This window comes from Larimichthys crocea, chromosome XXIV (genome assembly GCF_000972845.2).
Source record: "Larimichthys crocea isolate SSNF chromosome XXIV, L_crocea_2.0, whole genome shotgun sequence".
Lineage (NCBI taxonomy): Eukaryota > Metazoa > Chordata > Actinopteri > Sciaenidae > Larimichthys > Larimichthys crocea.
This window is the reverse complement of record NC_040034.1, coordinates 17,766,470-17,778,607: the sequence shown is the minus strand read 5'-3', so window position 1 is coordinate 17,778,607 and position 12,138 is coordinate 17,766,470. Positions and strand designations below refer to the sequence as shown.

The 12,138-nt window shown below is 41.2% G+C and overlaps 1 protein-coding gene across 4 annotated transcripts in view; it reads right to left on the bottom strand.

Moving 5' to 3' along the window:
• Positions 1-3,233: 3,233 nt before the first annotated feature.
• sobpa (sine oculis binding protein homolog (Drosophila) a) overlaps positions 3,234-12,138 on the bottom strand; it is a 43,917-nt gene continuing 35,012 nt past the window's right edge. For all 4 annotated transcript variants that reach the window (XM_019271651.2, XM_019271664.2, XM_019271670.2 and 1 more), the window contains 2 exons: positions 9,556-11,608; positions 3,234-7,251 (listed from right to left, as the gene is read on the bottom strand). In XM_019271651.2, the coding sequence (XP_019127196.1) occupies positions 9,557-11,608 (2,052 nt within the window). In that variant the 3' untranslated portion in view covers positions 3,234-7,251; position 9,556. The remainder of the gene's footprint in view (positions 7,252-9,555; positions 11,609-12,138) is intronic.

The window sequence follows — 12,138 nt, the reverse complement described above, 5'->3', positions numbered from 1 at the left end:
CAACAGAGGGAGCAGTTGGACCACAGATGCGTCCCTTCACCTTGCTTCAACTTGACGGCTGTAGCTCTTTTTAAAATGATTTTTTTTCTTTTTACATAATATGTGTTGCGCTGCTGTCACTTTCATCTATGTAGAACAATAGTCATTCAATTTGCAGCTATTTACATTCCTTGATGAATACGCAGCTGGTGTGTGCTTGCTCTTTCCTGGGGGAAAAAAAATCCTCTATTACTAACAGGAAGTGATGCATTTGTCCATTTTCTTTATTTGGAACAGTTTGCATCAGGAGCAAGAGACAAACACTTGAGCGCCACCTACAGAAACAAAAACTTCCATAATAGAGAAAATCAAAGGGAAAAACCCTTTATAGCAGTTTGTTTGACACGTGGTGTCTGGGAAATGTAGTGTGAAAGAATACACTGATAGACAAAATATGAACCAACTTCATTTTTACCTCACATCTCATCTTTCTTCTTATAAAATCAAATGAAATGTTTTCAGTAATGTCTCATAACTTATTTAAGGATAAAGCAGCACACCAGACAACCACCATGTTGCCTTTCTGAAGCTTTATTTAATCTTGACTCACAAACTATGATGAACTTCTTTTATTTTATCATTTTTGGCAGATAGTCAAAAATATGAGGAAAATGCAGGACATGGGGTGCTCTGTGATATGACTCATTATGTTGCAATCCTATGAGTTTTGGTCAGTTGTACCACAAATGTTCTGCTAAATTCAAAACCACGTCAGCCTCCATTCTGCGGGGAATGTTGATTTCAAGCCACTTTGTGTAGCTGTTCTTTTTTACTTAGCATATGTAAAAACAATATGTGAGGGAGATTACTTCACTGCTTTTCCAGGTTGTTGTTGAGGTTGAATTATTTGAGTAGTTCATGTCCAAAATCAGAGGTGAGAATACGAAATAAACTGCACCCTGTGGTCATGCCTGAGAAAAATTCTCATTAATTCTCAATAACACTAAACATGTTATGTCAAGTTAAGTTTGAATAGGTTTCAATATCTTACTGTTCTGGGCATATTTCACACCACACATTTTGACTTGTGCAGTAGGAAAAGCACAGGTGTTAGTAATAACATCAACGATGGCTCATTTGTACTTCCCAGAGTTTTCCAGAGGGACATGATGATGTAACATGCACAATACCAGGAAACTGAAGCAACTAAATGGAATTCAGCCATCATTAACTTTATTATTTACACTCGTGTTTTTCCTTCCGTGACATGACAAGACCTACTGATGTATTATTATATATTACTGAAGGAGCATTAAAAACATATTAATAATGTTCATAACAATATTATCAAGATGATAACAATCATTTATTTTTCCTGAATTGCAATATTTGCACTGCAAACCCCAGTGAAATAAGTCCAGGACTTTGCATTGTTCTATGTCATATGCTGAAAAGAAAAAAAAGAATCTGCATATCTAAGATAAGAAAAAATAAGATACTGTAATTTATAAATAGCTGGAAGGGAAAAAAAATAATAAAATACCTTTACTTATATGTTGGTCAGTGTATATGTGATAAAGATGACATGTGATATGTAATATGTGTCTTGTATCATATATTGTCTACATTGCCATGTGTTTGTGTTATTTTTTCCTTATACGTATACAGGGTGGTGAAAAATTGTAATGTGCGCCTTAAGGAAGGAGACCATACTTTCAGAAGCCATAAGATGGAGCTAGAGACCATCCAATCCACATTTCTCATCCGCAGAGCCGTGACCTAAAAGTCAGATATCCTTCCAACTCTTCGGCCAACAAATGAGATCAAAGCAAGTGGATTTGTTAAACACTGCATCTTTGTGTCTCTATAATATCCTCCACTGGTGACAAGACATTTTGTTAGTCTAGATCAACCAATTTATAAATCAGTACTCAGTTATTAAGTAGCATCATTGTTGGGCTAATCAAAAGCAACAATAAAGTATGAGCTCATTATAAAGTGTTGTTTTTTTTTTTAATCCCCTCCATCATAGTCATCACTATTTAAATAGTTTAACCAAAGACTAACAGACTAAGTTATGAATGATTCAATGTTCTAAAATGTGTTCAAACATGTAATCACTTTTCCATTCATTATTAAGAACCTTTTAGAGCTGTTAAGCATGATTGTATTTGACTCGTAGGTGCTGGTTTTGTTCACATTTTTTAAACTTAAACTCCTAGCAATCAAATATTTTCAGATGCAGTACAGTAAAAATGCATATACAGTAAAGAAATAATTACTGTAAACTACTGTTTATTTTGCCAGAAAATGTCACTTTGTCACATTAAACTGCTTTTTTTCTAAGTGTTTATATCAGCAGTGTTATTGCAGAAATATGTAGTCCAACAATGTGACGCCTCGTTGTGACACATTTTCATGTGTTTTCACTGACTCTGGGTGGAGCTCTGTCAAGTCAAAATCTCCTAATAAATAATGCTAAAGGAACGATGGCATCTTTTACTGTTTTCTGTGAACTGTCAAGTGAACATTGACGTGAATGTGACCTTTATGTGTGTAGGTTCCTCCCACGTGTCCATAGAATGAGCAGATATGACCCATCTGAAACAAGGTTGTGTGTGCCTCTTATTTATTTGTCTTCATGAGCAATTCACTGGATAAAACAAATACTGTTACAACACAAAAAATGATTATTTTCCAAAGCAATTTTGGCCACATGTTATGTACATGTTACAACGTCATAATAAAAAGACAGAAGATCATCTCCTCATATCACTGTTTTCTCCATTTTAATAATTAAAAAAAGCTTTTCACTGTTCACCAGGCATTTACATTGGAATAGAATGCTCAGGTTAAACCACCGTCACTTTTTTTTATTATTTGCAAATGCAAAACTTGTCAACAATAAATAATACTATAAAATGTACACAAAAAGATTGACAGTCCACCACAAGTTAAAACGTTGAACAGATTGGATGTTTAGGAACGAGGAATTTGGGAGGAGGGTCTCTTCTTAGCAAAAATGTGAGGGTTCATACAAGTTACAGAAAAAAGCTGATCATCTATACATTGACACTAGCAAGATAACAAAGTTGTTGTTTCTGGTATATTTCATTTTGTACAAAGAAGGGAGAGTCTTCTTTACAAGCGAGTATCATTGTCTTAACTGTAGAGATTATACAAGCAAGAGTTAAGGCAACTTCTCTGTTGTTTTTGAAAAGTAACATGAAGTCATGTCATGTTTTTTTTGTTTGTTTTTTTTTGTCTGTGGACTACTCGTCTATATTAGGGTAGGAGTTAGTTGTCATTGCATAATTCAGGCTGTTGACTAGGCCTGTAGTCCATCATCAAAAAAAGGAATGCTGGAGATTTGTCACAAGTCTGCTTGCCGCCACAAAGACTGATTCAGTGGTCCAGGATTTCCACTCGAGAGTTAGGCTCTCTAATATCTGTCTCAGACATGGACAGTATACCATTTGCAATGCCAACATGGTGCAGATTAGGATCAGACATAACATGCATGTTGTTGTGTCTGTGTGTGTCTCAATGTGTGCATGTGTGTGTGTGTGTGTGTGCGTGTGTGTGTGTGTGTGTGTGTGTGTGAAGTCGTCAAGCAGGAGAAAAAGCAGACATAGCAATACTTTTGGTAAGTTTCTCATCAAAACTCAAAAAGATACCTTACTTCTTCTTTTTTTTTTTAAATCGGTGTAAAATTTCTGGTAAAAATAAAGAAATTCTGGGAGAAGAGCCAGTAGTCAGACTAAAATAGTAAGTCTGATGTTGGACAAGAAAGGTCATCAGAACAATTAGCTTTTACTTAAAGGAATAATCTACATTTTGGGAAATGCACTTATGAAGCTACAACCAGCAGTGTGTTCGCAAGCTTTGCATAAAGACTAGGAACAGACAGATATAATGTGTTAATTTGCTTTAGAAGTGCTGGTAGGTTTTTTTTTGTTTTTTTTTACCTTTGGACAGAGCCAGGCTAGCTGTTTCTAACTGTTTCCAGTCTTTATTCTAAGCTTAGATAACCAACACCTTGTTGTAGCTTCACATTTAACTGACACGAGAGTGGTGACAATCAAGCAAGTGAAAAAGTGCATTTCCCAAAATGTCCAACTATTAATGACCAGATTGGTCATTAATAGTTGGATGATATTTTGTCCTGAGGGTGGCGCTAGAGGAAAACTAATGGAGAGTCCAAATTGTAGCGGGTTCATCCTCTGATTAGTTCATGGCAGTCTGCCTACATAGACAAACATGCATCAGTCTACATGTTACAACACTGACACCTCCTTTCTTATCAGTCTTGCTGTTTATGAAAATGCCAGCAGTGTATGCTAAAGTGTGGGACAGTAAAGAAAGGAGCTAACCAGGACACAGTCATTCACCTTCTTTTAACTGCCTGGAGGGACTTTATATTGTATAAATTATAATAAATACATAATATCAAAAGGTTTGATAAGAAATTAAATTTACAGTTAACTAAATAAATAAAAATATCACAAAAAAATGAAGTTATTTGTTACTTTGTTGGCTGTGCTGGAGGGGCTCATGACCTCTGAAATCCTGGCCGTGTACCTGGTTTTTGTCTCCCACATTTGTTCCACGATTTCAGGGTTACATCAACCCTTTGTTTCTGATCTTTCTGGAGGAGACGACTGACAGGTTGACAGAGAAATCTCAGATTTGGTGCAGAGGTGTAATTGCTCAATACCTATTCTTCTGATATAAACCGTAATCTTAGAGACGCTGTGCTTATGATACACGTGAAAGAGTTATGTTGCAACAAACAGACAAGAACAAAAACAGAGCTTTTTCACTGCCTTTGCTTGAAGAGAAATGAAGCAGAGGGCAAGGAAATGCTTAAAGTGACACCAAAGCTGGGCCTTGGCAAGCAGCAAGCTAAGCCTAAATGCCTGACTAACAGGCAACAGATAGAGTTGCACACTGCTTACTCTGAGTCAACACTCTGTAATCTCAACTGGGCTCTCTGCTTGCACCTGCCTCGCACACGTACGCACAGTTAAATTTACTATGTGCATTGTGTATGTATGCGTGTGTGACATGAGTATGAGTGCTGTAGGTATCCCTGTGACATGTTAATATGTATATGAGTAACTGTTGGGCCTCATTTGTACACAGAATAAAACACAGGATGTTTCACCGTGACAGAATGAACTAAAACAACAGGCTACAGGAAAACAGTGAGATAGGACTGCAAAGCAATGCGCACATTTGATGTAAGTCATCATCAGGGATCACTCAAGTGCACCATTACCTTTTTAATCCATATAGTGGTATATCATATGCTTTTATAGGTTGAATAAACCATAAAGAGAGACAGTAGGGTAATACTGGTTTTGTATTTTCCAATATATTTTAATAAGTGCTTGTGATTTTGGCAACTATAAATTATCTGGTCAAAACTTCAGTTTGAAATCCAATTTCCACTGAAAACTAGGTGACATATTTTGCTTCAACACACCAGAGGCCTTTGGCAAATGATAATACCTTGTCTCGCACTGGTACAATGTACCTCCTCCATAGGAGTGTAAACTAAATGCTGGCTTTGTTTAATGGAGTCCAAGCACACAGGCTTAAGCTAAGGTGTAACTGGATCAGATCAAACTGGATGGGCGACTGTTACGTTTGACTTAAACTGTCCAAAATACACCGCCATACACTAAATGACACTAAATCAAGGAAAACGTGGCGGCTAAATTTGGCTTAAAACAAAAATAATTGGCAATAAAATTAAACAACTTGGCTGAATTGGTGGACAAGCAAGAGGCAACGTTTTAAATATTTCTTAAATTATTTCCAAAATGAGTTTATCTTCAGTCTGTTTATTGTAGAAATATTTCTGTCCTGTTACTTGAGCAGTTTTCCTCCAGGTCCCAAAAGAATTATTTATGAAAGAGCTGGCTTCCCCGTGCCCCCTGTAAATTCAGTGCAGTCAGTCTCAAACTAACCCATTACAGGAACATCACTGGTAATGTATTATAGAAAAGAACTAGCCTGCGGTAGCGAGTACCCACTGCAGGTTGGCAGAGTTTCGACATTGCTATGCCTTCCCAGTTCTTTTGGAGTTGCAGTAAGCCTTGAAAACAGCAGGGGCCCTTATTACTGTTACTAGCACGGCTTAACGTTTGAGCACACAGACGGCATTCCCAAGGGCTGTGAAACTGTCTATAGTAGGAATGATTATCCTGACAACTCTGTCTCATTCTTTTGTAACAATACATATTTAAAGTCAGTGAAGTTTAAGAGCAAACGAATAGATGCCACAGGAAAATGGCAGAGATTGCATGATTCCACCCACACACCATTACTTTGCTGGTGAAGGTTAATATTTTATCCTCCAGTTTGCTGATTCAGTAGGAATAATTCACAACACAATTGGTCATTTTATGTCCAAGGACTGTTTCATAGCCTCTGATTGAAATCTCTTTTTATATTGTCTTTCAATCATTTTACATGAACCAGATTCATGCTTGTGCTTCTTTTTAGCTACCGCCGATCACAATCACCCAGAACACTTTGTGTTAGTTTGGCAAGCACATTTTTGCTAGTTGTGCTCAAGCAAAAGGGCCAAGAAGATAAAGCAGCAGAATTTCCGCCTTTCTTTTTTTCTCTGTGGCTCTGCGATCTAAACTTTGTGAAATCCGGCTATACCTCTGTGACAAATAAAAAAAAACACACTTACTGGAGCAGATTTTGTACCTGTGCTGTGGCACCAGGCTGGACCGAAACAGGAGATGGAAATCTCTCCATGTGGCTCCTTCACTAATGTCCCACCAGCAGCTTTGAATACAGGACACTATAGTGCGATCCATTGTAACAGACAATACAGACAGCACTTGCTTTGATAGGGGAGAGTGGGTAAGCTATGAGAGCCAGTGCGGGCTGAGAGTCTCTAAATGAGGAGAGAAGCAGCGGATACTGCTGTCTGCAGTTCAAAGGTCAAGCGATCCTGCTGGCCGTGACATCAAGTCTGTAGAAGTTCAGTCCATTAGAGTGTCTGTCACACAGACAAAAGGAGTCCTGTCTGCTCTACTATGATACACATCATCAACATGTTTGGTTGGACTCTCATCAGTCGTCGAAGGCGATTTGTGGTGCTGGTAGACTGGACGATGAGTGAGGACGAGGAAAAAAATGTTTGTGTGTGCACGTGTGCGGTGGTGTGGTTTGGGAGGGGTGGGATTTGGAGGTGGGGGGTGGACAAGTGAGTGTCGTTGATGGCACTGTGGTCCTCAGAGCGTCCATCTGTGAAACAGAGTGGGAGGAGAATTAGACTGAGTCACTGGGTGAGGACCCCCCCCACCACCCCTCTCCCTAACAGCTGTATTTGTAAAGTCGGTGCATGAAGTCAAGCAGCCCTAACTTTCAATTTGAGCTAAGTGGGAGAATAGGAGGTGTTCAGTCCAACACAGAGCAATAGGGCTCATGGAAGACCCACACAAGAACAGCTTTGGTGTTAAAACCACTGAGGATCAAATTGAAGAAAATTTTCAGCAATGCTTCCTAATTTTTGGTTTACTCTCTTTGGTACATGCAGTCAGCTTGAGGATATTTTTGGACAAATAAAGAATGAAATATTCAGCGTCTGCTTCTCAGGTGACATCAATTTTGCATAACGTTTCAGATATTTCATAATACAGCAAACAGGTTTGCCCTTATCCGTAATCAAAAATTGGATACCTTAAGCCATCTGAAGGTTGCACCATATTTTCTCCATCACTTCTATGATTCATTTCAGCTGCTTTTATCAGTACTGATGGTGCATGGGGCTTGATTTCCATCTTTTGTTGGTATTAATTACTCTAATTCAGAGCACCCACCTCATGTTACCACAACTTGAATTGGCCTTCAATTGCTCTTGAATACAATTTCATTTAATTAATAACTCGAGTAGTGCATCGTTAAATTTGTATTAATGTATTGAATAGATCCTTTAGCATGAAAGACTTCCCATTTCCTCTCTGAAGCTCATGAAGGTAATCTGCCAGTCAGAGTTAAGCAATAAGGAAGAAATGTGCAGGCCTGTGTGAACATATGTTTACATTATGGAAAATGTGTTGGCTAAACACATGCTCACATGTTGTCGTGTATAAGGATTTATTTGATTATGTCACATCTAATTTAACTGTGGTGTCTTCATGCTCAGGTTAAGACACTGGCATAATCTCTGCCATGACAGATGTATTAACACCTCCTTTTAAGAAGATCATTTCATCTTTTCATATCATGTTTCCTCCTGTTTCATTAACCTTTTTAAATGCCTTTAAGAGTCAGTCCCTGTGAGTGCTCCTTCAGGTGACGGCCAAATACATCACATGCACTCTGTCTATCAGAGTCAAGTCGAGTCTTTGGATAATAATTCAGTCGATGCTTATTTGACCTCGTCCATACTGTCTAAGTAGGGTCACGCTGGGTCTACCCTTGAATCAAGCATCACATTGTGAAATTCAGATGAACTGAATCAGTCTTATTGTCTCTCCTTCTGTCTATTATCTAGCCCAGCTGACACTGGGCGAGATAGGCGGACAGATCCAACACCGTTTCAATATTCTACACGGGACCAAATGTAAAATAACCCTATTGCGAGAATTTCCTAAATTTTAAGAAGGTAAGACTAGGCATAACTTAAAAACTAACCTATAAACTACTCACTAACAGAACAGATTAGTTAACAGTTTAGAAATATAATGTACACTGGACTTCAAAATATGACAAAAATAATATCAATTTATGCTGGAGGAAATGTAAGCAAATCAGGGACCACACTCATATCTTTTGGGATTGCCCGATGTTGACTCCATTTTGGCAAGGGATCCAAGCAGAAATTCGGAGCATTCTGAAAATTACATTACCGCTGAACCTATTACATTATATACTAGGTTTGAATCCAGGGGAGGATATAGGGAAGAGAAAGGCCCAACTATTACAGATTCTCCTACTAGTGGCGAGGAAAATGATAACCCTGTGTTGGCTCAGACCTCTACCTCCCACCCTTCAACAATGGCGAGAGAGACTAAAGAATGTGTATTTGATGGAAAAGATAACTGCAAACCTTCATGTACAAATGGATTTGTTTTTGGTTTTGTGGGCCCCTGTCATTTCCCATTTTTGGATGGCCAGACAGATAATTTGGTAACGGCTGGTCGTAAGAAGCTATTTCGGTATTGTGTTTTTTGTTGTTGTTTTGTGGACGTCTCCTGCGGAAAGTACTTTCTCCCCCATATTCTGGGATTAGTTTGGTGGGATGTCCATCTGTGTAGTTTGTCTTGATTTGGGATTGTAGGTTTGCTGAGACACTAATTGTTCCTGGGTTGTTGTGTTTTGTTTTTAGTGTAATGTTTTGTGTTGTTCTTTATATGCATAATTTTAAATAAAAGAATATACTGTACACTGGAGAGTGAGAGACATCAAAACCAACTGATTATTTTATGAGTACCCTACAGTGAATTACAAAATGTCATGTGAATAAATCAATGTAAATGTATACTTAAATACAGATTGTGCACAACTGCATAAAGTGTTTCTGTGAGCGCAGAGCGATGAACCCACCTCATTTGTTTTGATTGCGGATTCGCAGACACCTCCTCTTCAGCGGCGGCTCCAGCTCGGGGCTCCCAGCTGCTGATAAAGGGGCACTGATGGAGCAGGACAGGATGGCCGTCTTGTCAGTGCCGGGCTTTGGCACAGGCTGGATGACCACACAGCCTCCGGCAGACAGCAGCGGCAAGGCATAGGCGTGCTCACCCTCTTCCAAGTTGGAATCAGGGTCTGGCTTACCCTCCACTGTGTCCGCCATCTCATCTTGCACCAGGCCCCGCTTTCCCGGCTCCCAATCTCCAACTGAGCAATTGTTCTCTTTCAGTGCCTCACGCTCCAGCTCACCATTGGCCGGCTGCTCCTCTGCCTCTACTTCTCCTGCAACACTGTCTCCTCTTCGGTCAGGGCAAGACTCAAAGGCAGAAGAAAGAAGCGAATGCCATCCTGTACCATTCACTATGACATTACATGGTGCAGCAGGACTAGTTTGGAGCTGGGGCAGGGGCTGGGGTTGGTTCTGTGCTGTGCTGGGTAAGGGTGGTGGGGTGATGTTAGAGATACAGGAATTTAGCTGGTTCACTGAAGGATCTGCATTGCAAGAAGGGCTGCTGTTGCTGGAGGGTGGGCCTGATGATTCCAGTGTGTTTGGGAGTGTGGCCCCTTCCAGCTCTGTACTGGAGGAGTGTAAAAGGCCCCCTTCCCCACCTTCATGACTACCCTTCTCTTCCCTCCCAAACCCAGCAGCTGGTGGAGATCTTGATTCGGCCTCTGGCTCTACTTTGACCTGGACCCCTGGTATCATCCTCTGAATTACCTGCTGTTGGCATGACCTCTGGCCCACAGTTAGATCAATCACTCCCTCCATCGGCCCAGGGCCACTGGTTAAACACAAATTGCCTGAATTGTCCTCTGCCTTTACAGTCAAGTCCACTAATGCCAACCTGCTTCTCTCTGAATGTATAGGAGAGAGATGCTCTGTACCAGCTGCCTCTACTTTCTGCTCACCTCTGTCACCTCCAGAGGAACTTGGAGAGTGTGGCCCAGAAGCTGAAGCTTCGGAGGACTCTGGAGCACTGCGGACAGAGCCACTTCTCTCCTGCTGGTCCCTGGAAGCTTTGGGGCTGAAGGGAATTGGTATTGGAATAGGGATTGGGACTGGAAGGGGTACAATGACAGGGTAAGGGACCAAGAGAGTTGGTGGGGGTACCAATGGGGCCAAGGATGGCATGCCAAAGTTCATCATTGGGGGCATAGGAATGCGTCCATTGGGCATCATGTTGACTGGGGGGAAAGGGGGCAGGCCTGGTATAGGGATACCAGGATGGGGGGGCATCATGCCTGGGTTGGGATTTGATGAGGGGTGGTGATGTGGAGACAGCAGGGGCCTGTGCATGGGGCTTGATGCTGGACCAATGGTCCTCGGAGGAGGTGGTGGACCAATACCAGGGATAAGAGGGTTTGACAGGGGGCTATTGGGCCCTCCAGGGTGGGCAGAGGGCCGAAGAAATGGGGGCCGCATCTGCTGCATCATTTGATGTTCCATGAATAGAGGCAGGGGCATGGGTCCCCGGGGTGTCATCACCATAGGAGGGCTACCAGGAGGAACCCCGACAGGTGGGTGCAAAGTGGGAACAGGTGGAGGGGGAAGTGTAGGGCTCTCGTGGGGTCTGGGTGTGGGGATCTTGGCTGAGGAGGAGGAGGATGGCGAGCAGACGGCAGCAGTGTCTGAGGGTGAAGTGGCAGAAGAACTGGAAGGGGCAAAACCGGAGGTGGTGGAAGGCCCCCCTGGTGAGGGAGCTTTACGCCGGAGGTCCGTTAACGGTGTTCCCCAAGATTCAGGAGTGAGTAGCTGTACCCCTCCACTGCACTCTAATTTACCCTCTCCACCACCCCCATGTCCTGGGTTACACAGTGCTCCAGGTAGCGCGGCCTGGGTCTCCTTGTAGAAAATGTCCATCTTATATTGGTTCAGGCATTTGGCACTGCAGAACTGCAGCCTCCGCTCACCAGCACCAAAGTCCAGGTACTCCTTAGTGTGGCGAATATGTTTGCACCAGTCACACACCTGGAACAGAAATCACACACAGTACACACAGTGCATCAGCAACTGTCACTCTGCGTACAAAAGACTTCTAATTTGTTTTTGATGTAATACAACACAATTTTTGTATGAAGTACTCTGGTAAGCAGAAGCTCCAAACCATCTGGAGATAAACATATTTCAAAGAGATTATTTTTAAGGGAACTGATGTTGTTTTAAAAAATACTTTTACAGATCTGTCAAGAGCAAACACTCAGCTTTGAAGTTAATATAACTTTACCTGCCTGTAATGTAATGTAGGTGCGTGTGCATGTGTCTAAAGTGGTGCGGTTTATGTACTGAGAGGTAAATGTGCATCTGATGGCATCTGCTGCTGAGTGCTACTGAAATGACTTTGTCTTAAACTTTCTGTCCTAACAAGGAACATCCATTTACACCTTCTGTTAGCAATAGAGACACTCTCAGTCTTATTTTGACCACGGATCCCTCCCTTTAGATTCACAGATTTCCCTCAAATAGCCTACCACACTTGGTATTGAAGTGTGTGCCAAAGG